The sequence below is a fragment of the Orcinus orca genome, chromosome 13, assembly GCF_937001465.1.
Source record: "Orcinus orca chromosome 13, mOrcOrc1.1, whole genome shotgun sequence".
NCBI lineage: Eukaryota > Metazoa > Chordata > Mammalia > Artiodactyla > Delphinidae > Orcinus > Orcinus orca.
This window is the reverse complement of record NC_064571.1, coordinates 25757498-25776763: the sequence shown is the minus strand read 5'-3', so window position 1 is coordinate 25776763 and position 19266 is coordinate 25757498. Positions and strand designations below refer to the sequence as shown.

At 47.5% G+C, this 19266-nt stretch overlaps 1 protein-coding gene across 3 annotated transcripts in view; it reads right to left on the bottom strand.

Annotated features, from left to right (window-relative positions):
* Positions 1–19266, bottom strand: part of SLC4A5 (solute carrier family 4 member 5) — a 129513-nt gene that overhangs the window by 18066 nt on the left and 92181 nt on the right. For all 3 annotated transcript variants that reach the window (XM_049696138.1, XM_033400540.2, XM_049696139.1), the window contains 10 exons: positions 18486–18640; positions 17933–18118; positions 16100–16274; positions 14121–14254; positions 13165–13436; positions 8816–8874; positions 6389–6589; positions 3022–3135; positions 1440–1601; positions 453–631 (listed from right to left, as the gene is read on the bottom strand). In XM_049696138.1, the coding sequence (XP_049552095.1) occupies positions 453–631; positions 1440–1601; positions 3022–3135; positions 6389–6589; positions 8816–8874; positions 13165–13436; positions 14121–14254; positions 16100–16274; positions 17933–18118; positions 18486–18640 (1637 nt within the window). The remainder of the gene's footprint in view (positions 1–452; positions 632–1439; positions 1602–3021; positions 3136–6388; positions 6590–8815; positions 8875–13164; positions 13437–14120; positions 14255–16099; positions 16275–17932; positions 18119–18485; positions 18641–19266) is intronic.

Genomic DNA, 19266 nt, shown 5'->3' with positions numbered 1-19266 from the left:
ACAGGCCATGGGCCACAGCCCAGGGGGTGGGAGTGGTCCTGGAAAGGCTTTCTGGAGGAATGGAGATTGAGCAGGACCCGAACCCTGCTTTGGGGTATTTGGGGGACGGCATGGCTAGGGAGTCTTGAAGAGGAGACAAAGAGTCAGGTCAGAAGGGGCTCTGTGGGAACTCTTGAGCAGCCTATACAGGTGAGAGGCGAGAGCATGTGTAGGAGCTGGGGTGTACTGACTGGAATCTATTAAGAAGAAAGCACCGCTTAAAACTGACTTTTCGTCTCCCTGTTCCCTCCCTTCAGGGATATCACTCCTATCCCTGTGGTTCCCGGGTTGTTAGAGAAGGGGCCCTATTCACCCAAATACCTTGATGGTAAGAAAAACCTGCTTTCTCTCCCCACTACCCCCAATCTGACCCCTCCTGCCCAGGTGGTCCTCAGGCCCTGACCACCACCTACCTGACCCCCAGGAACTGCGGCTGCTCCCCAGGGGCGCTGGTCTCCGTCTCCATCTTGAGGCTGTCGATGTGGGCAATGGAGATGACCGTGGCAGCCACGTACCAGGGGAGCCCCATGAAGGAGCAGAGAGCCATGAGGATGCCCACCCAGAACAGGTCCAGATGGTAGCCAGCAGCCTTCTGCAGGGGCAGTGGGAGGGAGGAAGCTGTCTAGGGAGCCAGTTCCCAACCACCTGTTGGGGTGGGGTGGGGGAGACAGAGCTCTCCCAAGGCAGCCATTGTGTGGAACATGTGTTGAGGGCTCCCCGTGGGCTTCTACACGGCACCCTGAGAGGACTGCCACCCTGAGGTGACCAGGCCTCACCAACCCCAGGGTTTGGTGAACCAGGGAACGGACGCAGGTAAGGGAGGAGAGGGGTGTTCAGGCTTGGAGAGGCCCTGGGTTTGGGTCCTTGGGAAGAAGTTCTCCTACCCAGCAGCCCAGTATCTCTATAGTTCCCTAATGAGGGGTCCCAGGTGGGGCCGGCCTAGACCAAGCCGAGAGTGACCCAGGCTGGGATGGGGGAGAGACTAGTCTGCGTCTCCTCAGACTCAGAGGCAGGGAGGACGGTTGGTGGGGCCAGGAAGGCATGGATGCCCCTCTGCCTTATGGTTCCGGGTCAAAATCCCCTTGTTAGGATCTGTTCAGACTCCCAAGTTCACTGTCAGGAGACAGAGCGGGAGGGTCACTTTGGGAGAAGCAAGGAGCCGTGCCCAGTGGCCCATCCTGGGCTTGGTCCTGGTCCCTGGAGCCTCTCCGCTGGCCCTTCTGGCCTTACCCACATCTGGAGGTCACATTCTCCCCACCCCCGGAACTCCAGTCTTCTGCCCTCATATTTTGCTTCACAAATGGCCCAACATTTTGAAAGAAGCACCTCCTCCCTCCTTCATTCCTTCTGACTCTGTGGGAAGAAAGAGATTGTGCCCCTCCTCCTAGCACCAGCCTTACCCTCAGCTTGTTCTCCTTCCGGTTGACTATGACGGCCGTGATCTGCTGGTCCATGAAGATCAGGATGGTCACCAGCAGGGCGGGCAGGATGCTTACCAGGTACACCCACCATGGGTTCTTCCCAAAGGGGGCCACGAACCAGCCTCGATCAGGCCGCGTGGGCTGAGCAGAGCAAAGGAGAAGGCCCTTTTCTCTCTCCCTTGTCCCGGTGCACTTGTTGTCTAGCCCGCTCTCCCAGACTTCCCGTTATTCCCACACCTGGGGTACTTTTCAAGTGCAATCTTATCCCTTAAAGACATTAGGCACCTGCAACTTTAGAGAGACCCCGGAGGCACAGACTTGGGAAGGGCAGTGGTGTCTACAGAACAAAGGAGATGATTTGCTGCAGCCGCCATGGGCTTGTCTGGGAAACAGGGAGGTGCAGAGTCAGGGGGCATTGGTAGAGAGCTCGTGGTCACTAATTGCAAAAGATGTTAACAAGAAATGGCAATGAGGCCCAACAGCAAGAAAAAGAAAATGATGGGCCCAGTGCCTGATGCTTTCTGCCTCTTCTCTGAGTCATCTGTCTGGGGGAGGTTATAGAATTGTCTGTAAAACACCGAACATTAATTTAGACTTGCATATTAAGAATAAAGGATTATCTGTGCAGGAGCTGGGCTGAAGTTTACCTTTTGTTTACTTCAGAGAAAGCAGTACTTTACATTTCAAGGCCAACATGAGTTTTATGAGATGTTTAAGCTGAAATAATATTGCGAAGGTCAAGCCCTCAAAGGCAGGGAGGGTCAGTTCTAGAACCTGTACCTCCCAGTCCAGTTTAGACGGGTCGAGCTCCTTGTGAGGGAGCAGGGCTCACGCGGAGCTACAAGCAAATAGCACCAACTCTAGACTAACGGGAAATTCTGAAGCAGTGGTTCCCAAACTTAAGCAGGCCCCAGAATCTCCTGGAGGGCTTGTTAAATTCAAAGCCCTGAACCCCACCCCCAGACTTTCTGATTCCATGGGTTTCAAGTAGAGCTGATAATTTGCATTTCTAACAAGTTCCCAGATGAGGGCGAGATGCTAGTCTGGGGACCACACTTTGAGGATCACTGTTTTGTTTTTTTTGTTTGTTTGTTTTTGGCCTCCCCGCATGGCTTGCGGGATCTCAGTTCCCCGACCAGGGAATGAACCATGGCAGTGAATGCCCAGAATCCTAACCGCTAGGCCACCAGGGAACTCCTGAGGATCACTGTTTTAAAGGATCATTTTCAGAAGATGGCCCAATTTGTAGACTGCCATGAGCGAGGGAATTGTAAACCTGTAAGTGGAAATCAAGGGGCTTCAGCTGGGCTGGAGAGTAGATTCCAGCACCTTCCCCATCCTGTGGCTACACAGCAGGAGTTCATCGTGGATATATGTGGTTTGAGGAAACCACTATCTCAAAGGACCGCCCCTAGCAGGCCGTGTGGGAAGGGTGGAGCATACAGAGAACCCATGTGGTTACGTGGCTGAGCACATAAAAATTTGATCAGCATAGAGGGGAAAGGATCTGCAGCTGGTGGGCAGGAGGAGAGAATGCACAGAGCAGGGGCCCTGGGCAAACCTTGATGACGCTGGGCACGAGCAGCTTGGGGGTTGCCAGGCCAAAACAGGCATCAATTCCACAGAACAGCAGGATGGAGAAAATGATGGAAAAGTCAGCTACTAGGGCCCGAACCTGCAGAAAAGAGATGAGCAAGTCAGAGAAGCTCCTGCCCACTCCAGGCAGACCCCATCCTCCAGCAGTGAAGAGGAGAGCTGCTGAGAGCTTGAGCTCCAGAGTCAGAAGACCCATCTTCAGCTATCTCAGAGAGTGCCAGTCACTCTCTAAGTTGGATGAACCTGGTGACACTCCCACCCATCACTTTTCATTTCCAATACTTGGTTTTCCAAGACCTTTGTGTTTTTACCAAACTGATGGCTCTGAAATGGTACGATCTCATTCTTCTCTGCAACACTAAATTCCAGGTAGCAACATGGCACTTTGTAAGTATTAATTTGAGGGGAAAAAAAGGTGGTGATAAAAGAATATGACACTAACATGAATTTTATTTCATCCTTCAGGCAATAGATATTCTCAGATGCAGCCACTGCTCTGGAATTTTTATATAAAAGGCAACTTAGGGATATGATCTGGTTGGAAGTTGGAAGGAAGGGAGGGAATTTGTCTTGAGGATGCATTCGTGTTGCAAGGACACTATTTTTTGCTCAGTTTGTATTTTGTAAATCTTCCCCAAAAGTCTTTTATTTAGTCTTTACAAAATATTGGCAAAAATTCAATTATTCATATCAAAGATATTTTTCATCATCATCACTATTATTATTGGTAGTAGTTGTAGTAGAAAATTTATTTAAGATGGCTTTAGAAGAGTGCGCATGTGGTTTCTGTTAGAAGAGCTAAAAATCTTCCCAGTGCCCCTCCTCACTTCATAACTGTTGCTCACATATGCAAGTGCTGTTTTGATTAATAAATTCTTTATTCTAGCCACAAAACAGTTAGAAAATGAAATTAAAATAGCAGTTAGCATTTACAATAGGTAAAAAATAAAAAACCAAGTACCTAGGAATAAATCTAATAAAAAATGTGCAAGACCTCACGATCAAAACCTACAAAATATTATGGAGAGAGAGAAAAAAAAGACCTTAATAGGGACTTCCCTGGTGGCACAGTGGTTAAGAACTTGCCTGCCAACGCAGGGGACACGGGTTCGAGCCCTGGTTCAGGAAGATCCCACATGGCTGTGGAGCAACTAAGCCCGTGCACCACAATTACTGAGCCTGCGCTCTAGAACCCATGAGCCACAACTACTGAGCCCGTGCACCACAAATACTGAAGCCCGCGCACCTAGAGCCCATGCTCTGCAACAAGAGAAGCCACCGCAATGAGAAGCCCTCGCACCGCAACGAAGAGTAGCTCCCGCTCGCCACAACTAGAGAAAGCCGTGTGCAGCAACGAAGATGCAACGCAGCCAAAGATAAATAAAATAAATAAATAAATAAATAAATAAAAGACCTTAATAAATGGCAAGGTATACCATATTCAAGGATTAGAAGACTCAGAATTTGAGAGGTGTAAATTCTCCCCAAATTGACATTTAGAGTCAATATAATTCTATCAAAATTCCAATAAGTTTTTATTTTGGTGAAATTTAAGATTCTAAAATTTATGTGGAAATACAAAGAGCCAAGGCATAATTGAAAAAGAAGGACAAAGAGGGAAAGTTTGGTCTGTAAGATATACAGACTTATTATTAGTTTTAGAAATGAAGACTGTGATATTGGCATACGAATAAATCAGTGAAACAGAGTAAAGAACCTTGAAACAGATCCCATCACATGTGAACATTTGATATATGGCAAGGGAAGCACTGCAGAGTAGTGGGAAAAGGATGGTCTTTTTAAAAAGAAAATAGTGCTGGCAGGGAGATCAGCTCAGTGCTTTGTGAGGACCTAGACGGTAGGATAGGGAGGGTGGGTGGGAGGCTCAAGAGGGAGGGGATATATGTATGCATATAGCTGATTCACTTTGTTGTACAGCAGAAACTAACACAACATTGTAAAGCAATTATACTCCAATAAAGATGTAAAAAAAAAAAGAAGTATAAACATAATGTACACATGAAACTTATATAATGTTATAAACAAATGTTACCTAAGTAAATAAAATTTCCTCTTTAGTTTGTAAAAATAAAATAAAATTTTAAAGTGCTAGAACAATTGGCTAAATAAAAAACAAACACTTTCTCACACTATATGTTAAAAGCAATTCTGGTAGATTATAGATTTAACATGAAAGGAAAAACAATGAAGCTTTTAGAAGATACCATAGGAGAATATCTTCTATCCAATATTTTCCTTGAGGAAAAATTGGATATATTTGATTACAGTGAAGCTAAGAATTTCTATTAATCAAAAGATACATTAAGAAAGTAAAAAGGTCAGTCATAGAGCAGAAGATATTTGCAACACATATGATCACAAAAATGTTTCTATCCAGAATATATAAAGAGTTGCAAATTGGAAAGAAAAAGACAGACAACCCAGATGAAAATGTACAAGAGATTTAAACAGGCTCTTACAAGAAGAAAGTCAATGGTCGTCTAGAGTCTGTCATACAGAGTGAAGTAAGTCAGAAAGAGAAAAACAAATACTGTATGCTAACACATATATATGGAATATAAAAAAAAAAAGAAATGGTCATGAAAAACCTAGGGGCAGGACAGGAATAAAGATGCAGACCTACTAGAGAATGGACTTGAGGACACGAGGAGGGGGAAGGGTAAGCTGGAACAAAGTGAGAGAGTGGCATGGACATATATACACTACCAAATGTAAAATCGATAGCTAATGGGAAGCAGCTGCATAGCACAGGGAGATCAGCTTGGTGCTTTGTGACCACCTAGAGGGGTGGGATAGGAGGGTGGGAGGGAGGGAGACGCAAGAGGGAAGAGATATGGGGACATATGTATATGTATAGCTGAGTCACTTTGTTATAAAGCATAAATTAACACACCATTGTAAAGCAATTATACTCCAATAAAGATCTTAAAAAAAGATAACAGTGACTTCTTTATAAGTCACTTCTTTTAAAATTACAACTCAGTATAAAAAGAAAAAAGAAAGTCAATGGTCATATGTCCATTAAACACATGATAAGATTTTCAACTTCATTAGTCATTGGGGAAATAAAAGGAAAAAACCCACAATATACTACTAGGCTAAAGATAAAAGTCTGACAATATCAAGTGTTGTCATGGGGCTTGACAACAAGGGAACCCAGTTCTCTCTGATCCAAAGTCTGTGCTCTTAACTTGAAAAAACTTCAGTGAGCAAGTGCTGATGTGGTGTCCATTCCAACAGTTGGACCAGAACCCTCTCAGGGACTCAGTGGTGGCTTCCATGTGAACTGTCTGACTGTAGGGTGAAGTTACCTTGGTAGGGAAATAGCGGCTGAATTTGAACTTCTTCAGGGTCAGGGTCATGGAGTATGTCCCGAAGAAAAGGATGAAGGACATGAGTGCCAAGTCTGGGATGAACTGGCAGGAATTCCCAAGTAGGCGCCCACCATAGTTCAAACACTCCTTTTTGCTCAGCAGGGACCAGTCCAACGCTGTGAGGTTAAGGGGGTTGTACTTGTAGACCAAGACAGGAGAGAAACAGTCAGGGCCTTCCTGGGAGGTCAGCTGTTTCCTCCCCACTGCAGTTTCCAGACAGCCCACGCACCCCTCCCACCCTCCAAGGGGCCCCAGCCCTCCTGCCCCATGATAGTGCCCAGCAACAGAGTGATGGTCCTGGGAACAGGCTGTTTCAAGGAATGACAAGCAGGAGGTTCCCTGGGAAGGTTAGGAGCTGACGTGTGCTTCTTCATTGTGTTCTAGGATGTACTGCTTTGTGAGTGAGGAGGAAAAGTGCAGGACTGGCTCCCATCTCAGTCAATCAACCATGGGTCCTGTCCACAACTCCTTCCTGGAGTGTCTCACATTTATCCTCCCCTTTCCTTCTTCTGTGCACACACTTTTTGTGTGCACAGAAGAAGGAAAGGGGCTCACACCCCACCCTTGTCAGACCTCTCTTGGGTTAATCACTTCAGTCACTTGGCCTTTGGTGTCCCAGATGCCTAAAATCCAGGGCACACAAAACAATTATATATATATATATATATATATATATATAAAATACACTTTCCTATATATATTCTTATTTATGTTCCTAAGTATGTATAGGTACATATATTTATATATCTATATTCACACATGTATATTAATATATATGTTTCTAAGTGTAATAGAAGGAGAGTAATGTATAATAAAATTTAATTTATATTTTGAAAAATAAATGTGCAAATATTCAGGAACCTACATAATGAAGTAAACAGATGTTTGCAACTAGCCATAATGTATGTTTGTATTAAGAGAAGTGTGGTAGTTTGATATAATAACAGTCCCCAATGGATCATGGCTCCCTGTGTCCACACTCCTCTGTGATGTGACATCAACCGTCCTCCCATCAAAAGGTGATTCCCCTTTGAATCTTAGCTGGCCCTGGGCCTGCTTAGATCAATAGACCAATAGAATGGGGATCAACAGACCAAGACAATGCGAATGCCCCCCGCAATGTAGCCGTGCCTCTACTGCCCCACTGGTCTGGCCCAACATCTCTGTCTTGACTTATTTCTCCTGATTTCCCTGTGTGATGCCCCACCCTCACTCTGTCTCAGCAGGACTGGTCCACCCACTGTCCTCAGGACAGATTTTGTGCTTTTCCTCTTGTGCCCTTCTGTCTATGTTGGTCCCTAGGCTTGGAATGTGCTATTCTCTATGGAACCAACTTTCCCAACCTTCAAGATCAGATCGCGTTCTACTTTCTCTATGAGGCTTTCTTCTCTAGTTTGCAGAGTGCGTCCTGCCTCCACTGCTGGAAGGCTGCATTTGACCTATATTTGACGCACGGCACGCTCTACTTGTGCTGCCCGTTACTTTTTCAGGTTAATCTCCACATGCATATTACAAGCAGGTTGGAGGGCAAGGACCACATTTGTTTCTTAGATGTTTTTCAAACCATCACATCACCCGCACACAGCGCCTTACACATAGTAAGTATTCATACATAGGCACTGACTGATTCCATTTTTCCTCCCTCAAAATCAGATATTTGAGGAAATCTTAGGTTAAATTGCCATTGAGCAGTCAGCTGCCTGTGCAGGGGTAAGTTAAGAGGCAAGCTTAGGGACACTAAAAGTCCAAAAGTCTCCTCCCAGTACCTACCAGGTGCTACCCTTCACCTGGTTTTCTACTTCCCACCGTTAGTGCCACTTAGGCTAGGTGTCTTCTCCTGACGGCCACTGCTCGTCATTATTGGGAAAGGCAGACCGGACCAGGGGCCCTCAGAGACACATGAGTGCAAAGGACAGATCAGATTCAGAGAGCGGGGAGCAATAATAAGCTTTCTGGGGCTGGAGGGTAGCATTGTTGGTTAGGAACTGGGAGTCCTCAGTACAAAGGCAGGGAAGAAGGCAGAAAGATGGGCGGGAAAGTTTACAGCCTTGCACAGCCCTACTTACCATTCCTCACCTCAACCCCCCCCCCCACCCCACCCCACCCACCCGTCGTGTGTGTGTGTGTGTGTGTGTGTGTGGGAGGGAGGAGGGGGAGGCTTGGCACAAGGATTTTAAAAAATGAGACAAAATAGGATTTTGACAGTATATACTTAAAAATATTCATTTTCACAGCTCTGCAGGTGACCCTGGTGTGGGTATGCAGCAGGGTTAATCTCTGCAAGTCTGGTCTACGTTTCCCAAATCTTCTCAATCTCCCCACAAACAGAAGCCCTTGCATGTCTGACATGAAGAAAGGACTTACCAGAGAAGTGTTGGTGTTGGGTGGCGACGTGGCTGAAGCATTGAATGCGGTTGTATTCGCTGTGGATGAGCACAGGACATGGGGAAGGGTCAGCACCTGCTGGGTGGGGATCCTGCACCCCACCCCGGGCCCCACTCTTTCCCATTTCCTTCCAGCTCCTTAGAGACAAGGACTGGCTTTCATTGTGAGGGCAGCTGCGCCCTTCACTCTCCTCACTTTGCTCAGGGAGGGCAGGGGTGGTGGGAGGGAGCCCGGGCCACAGCTCCGACAGTCTGGCTGGGCCAGGTTAGGACAGCTCCTGTCTGACATGGAAGGGCTGGCTTTAAAACCTGCTGCCAAGACGAGATGCTAACACAAGTGGGTAAATAATGTGCCTTGTGAATCCCTGCCACCCGCCTGACAAATGTCTGTGCTCTTAGACTTAATTCACATTTTCAAAGAACTTAAGTCTTTGCCACGCACTGTGCCAAACCCTTACGTACGTCATCTTGCTAAGTTCCTAAATCCCCAAGAAATTTCCACATTTTAAAGATGAGGTAACTGAGGCCCAGAGAGACTACGTAACCTGCCCATTGCCCAAGGTCACGCAACTCACTCTTGGGGGAGCCGTTACCCATCCCAGGCAGGCTGGCCCAGAGCCTACACACCTCCCAGCTCTATACGACGAGCTTCCTTCCCTGCCCTGCTCCCCTCCACATACACTTCCTTTCTCTCCTGCCCTGTCCCTATGTTTTTTGTTTTTTGTTTTTTCAGGTCAGCTGGGCCTGTAAGAACTTGTTGGGTATCTTCCCTAATCTGCCCATTAAATGCTAGCTGAGGAAAATTAAACCTGGGCCCAGGACTTGAAGGAGAATCAGGACCTCAGAGGTGCTGCTCTCAGCTGTTCACTCTGCATCCCTTGTCCACAATCCCCTGCCCCAGCCTCAGTGTCCCTAAGTGGAGCAGAGGAGGGTTCCCTTCAGGGGCCATGCGACGAGTTGAGAGGAACTGTAATCCCCTGCTTGAGGGATGCAGCCATTTATTAAAAAGGCAGCTTTGGAGGTCACCCTCTCTCTTGCTCCTGCACTGCATGCATAGAGGAGAAGGGCCAGGTTCTCCTCGCCTTCATCCTCCAAGTGAAGACTGACTAAGCAGTTCCTCTGCAGCTGATTTAAGGAGGGAGGGAGGAGGCTCAGCCAGTTTGCTAGCAATAATCTAAATGCATCGCAAACCCCATTTAACTCCTGCTAGGAACCCAGAGGGAATAAGGTTATTCCTGAAGCTTCCTTCAACCTCTAACAAACTGTCATGGGGTGGATGTGATCACAGGGCCCTTCTATGTTGCCTACTTCTGGGGCAGTTGGGGCTGGGAGTGGCTAAGGAATTCAGTCTTGACCTAGGGCAGAATATTCTGAGAAGTTCTACAAACCCAGAGTTTTGTTACAACTATTCTAAAGAACGCTTCACTTAAGAGAAATCAGGGACATCTGCTGCCTTTCCTCACACTACTGACCAAAAGAACACGATGCACAGTTAACAATGGAGCAGGGAAGGCGAGCAGGAAGGCTGACTCAGGGGTCCCCTCACAAATGCTACAAGACCCCCAGCTAACACTCGAGCCTGGTGAGTGTAGACGCGCTTCCATTGCCCAAGGTTGTCAGATCAGACATTCTTTTGATGTCTTCTGCTTAGGCTTTGCCATTCTTTTACATCGAGAACTTTGTGAGGTTTATCTGAAAGCCACTTTGAGATGAAGAAGGAAGAATCATAACATGGAAAATCCTAGAAAGGGTCCAAGTATCAAATATTTTTAAATTCTAGTGTTTACAAAGTGGTACTCACTTGGGATTGAAAGCAGCCAAGTCAGTGTGTGCAGCATCAATAAATAGAATACAAATCAGTTACAATGGAAACAAGATTAGATTAAGAAGCGTTCCCGAAACAAGCTCTGACTGATAAAGAGTGACAAAGAGTGATAGTGTGCCACCGTCAAACTGGGTTTTGCAGTAGCACTAGGATTAGGGAACAGTTCGTAAAGGAGTGGCCCATGGACTGGGAAAGAAACCCTCCTAGTTAGCTCCCCCCTCTCCAGTGTCCTAAACATCTAGAATTTTCCCTTTCATATTCTCCTAATCAAAACTAACTTGTCCTGTTTCCAGTTCCTTTACTCTCCACGAAGAAACTGAAAACCTAATCTCACTATGGCTAGTTGCTAATAATGACTCAGTTTAATAGAGCAGTAGTTCTCAAACTTAAGCATATGTGAGAATCACCCAGAAGGCTTGTTAATATACAGCTGTCTCTACCCCAGAGTTTCTGATTCAGCAGGTCTGGGGGGGGTGGTGCCTGAGAATTTGCATTTCTAACAAGTTCCCAGATAGTTCTGATGCTGCTTCCAGGGACCAACTTTGAGAATCATGGCGATAGCATGACCCAAAGGAATGAGGTGACATTAGGCACCTGGGCAAGGCCAGAGGGGACACTATTTGGAGGTAGGTGGATTCTATTATAGTTCTCAAATCCTACCTGATGTGCCCTGTTCCTAGGGAACCCCTATGTTTGGTTTCTCCTGTGGACAGATGATTCCCAGAATGGCCGAAGTTCCACATATGACCCTAGAATTTGGACCATTTCTGAAAGAAATTAAGGATGTGTACTTCCAAAAGCCATGTTTGTGGGAACGTTTGTGTTCAGTGCAATGGGTCTGTAGTCCAGAGGGTGTGAGCAGAAAACAAAAGTGCCCTGATGGGGCTTAGTCCACAGAGGTGGGATTTGCTCTACAGTGTGATGACAAGAGCCTGCAGGGAGGATCTCCTCACTCCCCTGGGCAAGCAACATGCCCTGGCTCAGGACAACAGACAGCTTCACCTACTGCTGGGTTTTAATGAAATAACTGAAAATGAATTATAGAAAAAAGAAGAAGAGAAAAAAATTGTCTCGATATCTTTACAAATTCAGAGCAGTGACAGAGGGTGAGAGGGTACAACCAAAACTATGTTCCCTGATGTCAGACAACTTTATCCTTACAAGGCCTAGTCTAAAGTAGAGTGCACAATAATTGTGCAACAAATATTTTTGGTTGACTTATCAATATTTTTTATCAGTTGTATGCATTAAGGTGCTGAACAACACGGTAACTACTTATGTGAAATGCCAACTGAATCTGAGTATAGATATGAAAACCTCACAAGCGTTCCATGAGACTGGAAGGGCCAGCATTGATATCCTCTAGGGAAACTGACATTTGGTGTGACCTTGGGTGTCTCTGGACCTCAGTTTTCTCTGTGAGTCCAGCCTGGTGGTGCTAAGAGGTATGTGGATGGCTCTCTAGCCTCTGCTCTATAGCATCCTGGGCACTCTGAGCACGTCCCACTGAAAGCTCTTAGGGGCATGATTCTGACTGCAAAAGAGGCCAGTGGTTCAGCTATGGAAAGTCCTAACTTTACAGATGACACTTTTTTGGTCAGAAAGGGACTTCACAGGAATGGGTTGACCATTTGGTTGATTCAGCCTCCCACCCAGCATAGGGATCCTTTTTACGATACCTCTGGCAGATGGATATCCAGGTAGTGTCCAAGAAGCTTGCTACCACCCGAGGGGGCCAATACCTCTCAGGGTGGTGGCTTCCACCACTGTTAAGATATACCTTGAATTCAGCCAGCGCTTGGCTCCTGGAGATTTTGTTCTTCAGCCCTCATTCTGCATCTTATAGTTACACAGGGTGAATCTGGCCCCTCTGTGTCATGACAGACTTTCTCTCATACCTCTCTAAAAGCCTGGATAACCCCAGGTTCTCGAACCATTCTTTAATGAGATAGTTGCCAGGTCCTCCTCCACCCTGACTAGTCCTCCACCCTGGACATGTCCCCATCTGTAGGGATGTTCATCCCTCTGGTGTGAACACACTGGCAGTGATGTGTCAGGGAGAACTCATGGTGTCAGGTGCTCATGGAGCTGGGAGGGACTTCAGGCTCCATCAGGTCTATCTCTGGCCTAGAGCAAGCCTCTGGCCCGAGTAGCATTTCTGACTGGTGTGGCCTCCACATTACTCCACACTGAGGCCAAGCATGCCTTCTTCCCTTCCTGGGGTATCGCTATCACTGCTTCCTCCTGACTATGACCCTGGGCTCTGGTATTGTGATCCTCATTAGAGTTCCTGTCCCCTTGATTTCCTTCCAAAAACTGGTTTAAGACCCTGTATTGCTCCTTTGGGACAGAAAGTCCTTGGATGAACAGCCCCTCCCAAGCAGGCTCTTGCTCCTGCCTTTGAGTAGACAACGGGGTGGAGGGGAGAGGCAGAGGGGGAGTGGGTGTTAGAGGAGAGTGGGGAGTGGGTGGGGGCCTAGGGCACCTCTGGGTTTACCGGTCACCTGTGTCAGGGGCGACGCACTCGCATTTGTAGATGGTGATAGAGTCAGGCTTGAAGTTCATGTTGATGGGGTAGTACTTGAAGGCACCAATCATCTTCTTAATGGCATCATAGATGAAGATGAAACTGATGAGGGTGGAGAAGCCCTCCTCAGTGAAGCGGGTGATATACTTGATGATAAAGCTGGCATCTGTGGCCACCAGGATAAGGCACTGGACAGCTGAGTGTAGGCCAATCCAGAGGCGGAACTCCATGTAGTCCAGGCCATTGCCTCTGGAAAGCAGAGGGAATCAAAGGGCCTCCAGCCCAAGGCTCTTGGCTGTGCTCGGCTCCCCAGACCCACCCTGGGTGCCTCATCTGCCCCTCCTGTGGCACAGATGCCCTCCTAGGAAGTACAAGAGGATTGGGGATGGGGACAGTTCCCGGGTGGGGTTGTCTGGTCTTTGAGAATTCTGGGAAAGGCTCCCATGGGATGGCAGAAAGGTGCTCGCACACTTCGGTTCTTACACATTTGGTAACAAACACCAGAGTGAATGAAAAACAGGGAAATTTCAGAATGACACAGCTGGAGCAGACCTTAGAAATGTTGTAGGTGAGGCAACTGAGCCCAGAGCTGCATGACTCAGGGTATAGCCTTCTGACCTCCAGCTTGAAACTTTTTATACACTCACTGCATTGACTTTCAAGTCATAATTGCTCATGAGCAGAGCAGTGTGAATTCTCTCCTCTTGTCTTGCCTGGATTTCTCCCCATGGGCTGTGCTAATATGCACTAAGGTGGCTTAAAGGCAGATATCGGAGGGAGTCAGGAGGGACCACCTGGCAGTGCCTCCTACAGGTAAAGACAGCTTTGGTACCTTCTCACCTCACCTCCCCCTTGGGGCTCTTCCCCTACTCCAACCTTGGCATACTGTCCCAAGTGTGAGAGCAGGCACTGGGGGCCACCAAGGGCACCTACTTGCTGAAGTCGAAGAGGAGCTTCTCGAAGATGAGGATGGGCCCTGTGCTGCTGAGGATGATGAGAGGCTGTCCCGAGAAGAGGCAGAACAAGGAGCCAGCCATGGCAGTGCCCAGGAAACTCTCCATCACTCCCTGGGGGCAGGAGGAGTGTTAAGCTCAGTAGAGGTGTGAGAAAGGGGCCTCTCTGACAGGTTAGACCCCAGTTATCTCAGCAAGGGCCACAATGCTCGTCCTTTATCCTAAGTCCTCTCCTCCTCAAATTCTGCTCCCCATCTCTGACTCCACAACCTCACATAATTGCCAAGCATCGCTCTCTAATTCTAGGTCCCATGTGACTTCCTTTTGTCACCCTAGGGCCTAGAAAACAGGGCTGCCCATGGCCGTGCTTGTTCCTGTGCCTATTCTACTCCCAGAGGACAGTCCATTCATCCACCCAATCATTTATTAATTCAGAGATCTAGCAGGTGCTTTTAGAGGTCAGACCATTCATTCATTCATTCATTCAAAAATCTATTAAGGGCCTACTATGTATCAGGCGTTGTGCTAGACATGGAGGACCCAGGAACAAACAAGATAATGCATCTTCATTCTAGTGGGGGATACACACAAGAAACTAGGCGATTTCCATACAGCAGAGTTTCTTAACCTCAGCACTACTGACATTTCAGGCTAGATAATCCTTTGTTGTACGGGGCTATCCTGTGCATGGTAGGTTGTTTATTAGCATCTCAGTAGCACCTCACCTCCCAGTTATAAAAACCCAAACTGTCTCTAGATGCGACCCAATGTCTCCAAGGCGTCAAAATCGTCTCTTGTTAAGAACCACTGCCAAGAAATATGATAAGCTGGGATAAGGTAGGAGCATACAGTAAGAGTGAAGGGTTGGTCAGGAAAGCCTCCCAAGAGGTAGATACACGGAAGCTGAGAACCAAAAAATGAGCAGAGAATTGACCAGGAGAATAGGGTAAGTGGATGAGAAAGAGTGTGCCGGGAAGGGCAACAGTATGCACAAAGGCTGGAGCTGAAAGGGAGCACGTCTTTGAAGAACTGAAAGATGATCAGGATTGATGGAAAACAGAATGCAGATGAGTGAGGAGGACAGGAATCTGAGAAAGGGAATACTGGGAGATGAGGCTTGAGAGGCAACTAGGACCATGTCATGAGGGCTACTGGGGGAAGCTGGGATTTATGAGTCAAGGATCACGTGTGAATATCTGGGTCAACCATGGTGTCGCTCATTGGCTGGGGGGAGCAGCAGGTCTGGAGGAAAGGTAATGGATGCAATGTCGGCCCTGTGAGTTGGGGGATCCCAAAGGGCAGCTATATGGACATGCCCAGGAGGCAGCCGGATACTGAACCTGCCGCTCAGGAGAGTGGTGTGGGCTGGAGATAGGCACTCATCTTAATTTATCTGGGAAAGTGGGTCTTCACCTTGGTGCTCCGAGCTTTTCAGTGATACTATCCCAAAGGCCCCCAATGGAGAAGACCCTTGTCTGGGTCTCAGGCTAGTGTCTCTGCTGAACTGTTTTCCCCAGGTATACCTGTGTTGTTGTCATGGTAGACATTTCTAAAAATGTCTTAACTTCAAGCTAAGAATTTAAGGTTAGTTTTTTTAAAAAGTATGGGAAGAAGGTCACAATTAGCAACTCAATTAATTGGGCTCATTAAATTCGTTAAAGCATCGGTAGGAAAAGTATCAACTAACAAAGCAGATGATTTCCCCTTAAACATTTGTTCTATTTACATAATCTTTAAATTTGGTCTTTAGTAATATGATTTAGCTTTAGACCTTTTAATTATGCCAGCTTGTTATTATTTTTCTCAAGGGTAAAGGATTACAAAAAGTGATGGTCTGAACCTGGATGGTAGGTCAAACCCAAACCTTGGTTTTGGGATTATGGGAATAAGCTCCTTACCACTACCTGGTGGCAGCAGATTTTTCTGAGGTTTGCATGCATGTCCCCAGCTCACACACACCTGATAGTTGTCAGTGGCATCCCCCAGAAGCCCACCAAAGGTGATTGCGTTGGTAATGCAGCCGAGGTAGATGAATAGGATGGCAGAGATGGACTGAATGTGGAAGCCATCGTAGAAGTCACTTGGGAACCAGGGCAGCTTCCTCTTGACATCCAGACGCAGGCCACCGAAGAACCTGCTCAAGACAGGCCCAGATACTGCTTTCTCACCACAGACACCAGTGCAGGGGCAGGGCTCTTTACAGGAGCCTGCAGAGTCTGCAGTGAGGAGGGGAACTTGACTAGGGGTGGATGGGGAAAGGGATCTTTCCACCAGAACATTTAAGACCAGGGAAGAATTCTGTCATTAGACTGAGTTTGTGGTTGGCACCATCTCCCCTGGGAAGGGTGGTCACAGACAGCCTGGGTGGGGGAGGGAAGGCCTTATGGGAATATGTATTGGGGTAGACCTAACATTTCACAGGGAATGGAACTCCTTGGGACCATAGACGGCTATCCTCCTCACGTCCCTGATCATCCGCAGGGTGCCTGTGCTTGGTAAACATAGGTGTGTCCAGCTCTAGGAGATGGAGAGATCCTGGTTTATAACAGGTTCATCAAGGGCAGATTCCGAACCTTATAACTGGTTTCCTTGCTTTGTGGAACAAACAAGTGGGGAATTTTAGGTTTAGGGAGAATGTTTACGGGGGACGCTAGTCTCCATAGCTCCTAACACAGTGCTTAGCACAGAGCAGGTTTTCTCAACCTTGGTACTGTTGACACTTTGGACTGGATAATTCTTTGTTTGGGGGAGGGCGGTCCTGTGCACGGGAGGATGTTGAGCAGTGTCCCTGGTCTCTATCTGCCAGATACCAGTAGCATCTCCCCTCCAGCTGGGACAAACAAAAATGTCTCTGAACATTGCCAAGTGTCCCCTGGGTGAGGATGGGAGTGGGGAGTAGGTAAAGTTGGGAACCACTGGCGGGCAGAGAGCCAAGGGCATAAAAAACATGACTCGTTCTCAAAGTTATGATTTACACATAGCTTTGCAGGGCTGTGTCCTTTCCTAAATTCAGATCTACCCAAGTTATTCTAAGAACTGGCAAAGAAATGAAAGCCAGGAAAATTTTCTATTGTTTTCTTTTAAAACAAGTTTCTTGACTAGGTAACAAAAGGTTAAAAAAATTCAAAAGGTATTCTTATGGATTGAATTATGTCCCCCAAAAAGATATATCAAAATTCTCACCTGTAACTGTGACCTTATTTTGTACATGTAATCAAGTTAAGATGAATTCATTAGGGTGGGCCCTAATCCAATAGGATGGTGTCCTCATAAGAAGAGGAAAATGCTATACAAAGACAGAAACCCAGGAAGAACACCATCTGAGGACACAGACAGAGATGGGAATAGGGCAGCTGCAAGCCCAGGCACACCAAGGACTGCTGGCGACCACCAGAAGCTACAGAGAGGCAAGGAAGGGTTCCACCCAGAATCTCAGAGGGAGGATGGCCCTGCTGACACCTTGATTGGGAAATTCTAGACTCTAGAACTGTGAGAGAATACATTTCTATTGTTTAAACCACCCAGCCTGTGATACTTTGTTTCCGCAGCCCTAGGAAACTAATACAGGTAACAAAGGGTGTCCTGAGAAAAGTTTGGGTTCCTCCACTAGCTTCCCCTTTCCTGCCAGATCCAGGAGGGGCTTTGAGGGCTGGGGAGGAAGAGCGTGCGTTGGCCAGATCCCAAGGCCAGGAGTGGGTGCTGCTGACAGAGGTGGAGAAGGTTCCTAAACGGTGGGTGAGGAGAAGAGAAATCTAAGACAACTGGTGTCGCTGTCAGGCCTGGAGCGGGCACCTTCCTGTCCAGATGAGCTCTTCCCCGATCTCGTGCACGGTTGGCATCTCTCCATCATCCCCACTGCTCCCTCCGCCGGCCCCACTGCCGCCGCCGCCTGCAGCGCCGCCGCCTCCAGCCCCTCCGCCGCTTCCCGTCACAGAGCCGTTCATCTGACCTAGCTCAGTCAGGGAGAACACGGATTTCCTGGAAGGAGAAGGGCGACAGGGGACAGTGGGGCTCCCAATCCTAGGAAGAGATCAGCACCTCCAGGACTGTCCTCACAACTCCTTTACCTTTCTAACTAACATCATCAAATAGCTTAAAATACAGAGAGAAATGCAGAGAATGATCTAGCAACACCCACACACAGATCACCCAGGTTTTACAGATGGTCACATTCAGCATATTTGCTTCTGATTTTTTTTTCCAGAGAAATAAAGTGAGACTGAAAAAAAAAAGTATAAACCCATGTACGCTGACATCTTTCTTTCAAATCCAAAAAAAGAAACGGACAGACTGAAAGCTCCCTCTGACCCGGCTCCCCGCTTGCCACCCCTCCATTCATACACACCTCTTGTCAGCAGAAGTCACCTTCTTGGGTGGCTCAATTCGGATATTTGGGTCCCACTCTCCAGGGGGGAGCACGATGACCTCGTCTAGAAACTCATCAATCCCTGCGATCAGATCCTCCCGATTCCTGGCCTTGTAGGCCACGTCGCTGAAGAGCTGGCAGGGAAAGAGGCAGAGGAAGAGAAAGGGCCACTCTCTTGCTGCAGTCATCATCTCATCCACCTCCCGGGGGCACAACCACATACACTTTCAAAGAAAGTCACTTTGAGCCATTACTCCAGCTGCCAATTTGTTCTCAGTTTCTGAGATGAGAACAACGGGGCAGTTGAAACATAGCACAGTGGGGACAGTGGGACATGCAGCAAGGCGGCTCTTCCTGGAACTGAAGGCCAGGTCTCTGTATTCCAGTTGTCCGACCTGGGTTGAGTTGCTTACTTAACCTTTCTGCTCTCAGTTTCCCACAGAGCGAGCTCCTCAGAAAACCCGCGCAGAGCCCAGTAGGAGAAGCTCAGGTATTTCAAATCTGTTTTAACATCCCAGCCCTTCATCTTTGGAGGGTCAGGCTGCATCGTTCCACACTGTCTCCAGAGGGTTCTTTCTCACTTTACAGATCTGATTGGGTTGCGCTCTAGGCTCCCTGTCACATAGTGTCAACTCTCAGCTCTGCCTACAGGCTCCGTATAGTATATGGCTCCTCTCTCTGGTGTTACCTCCTGCTCTTGAAGCTCTTACGCTGAGCCTATATCAAACCACTTCCATCCAGCCCCTCCCTCTCCGAACCG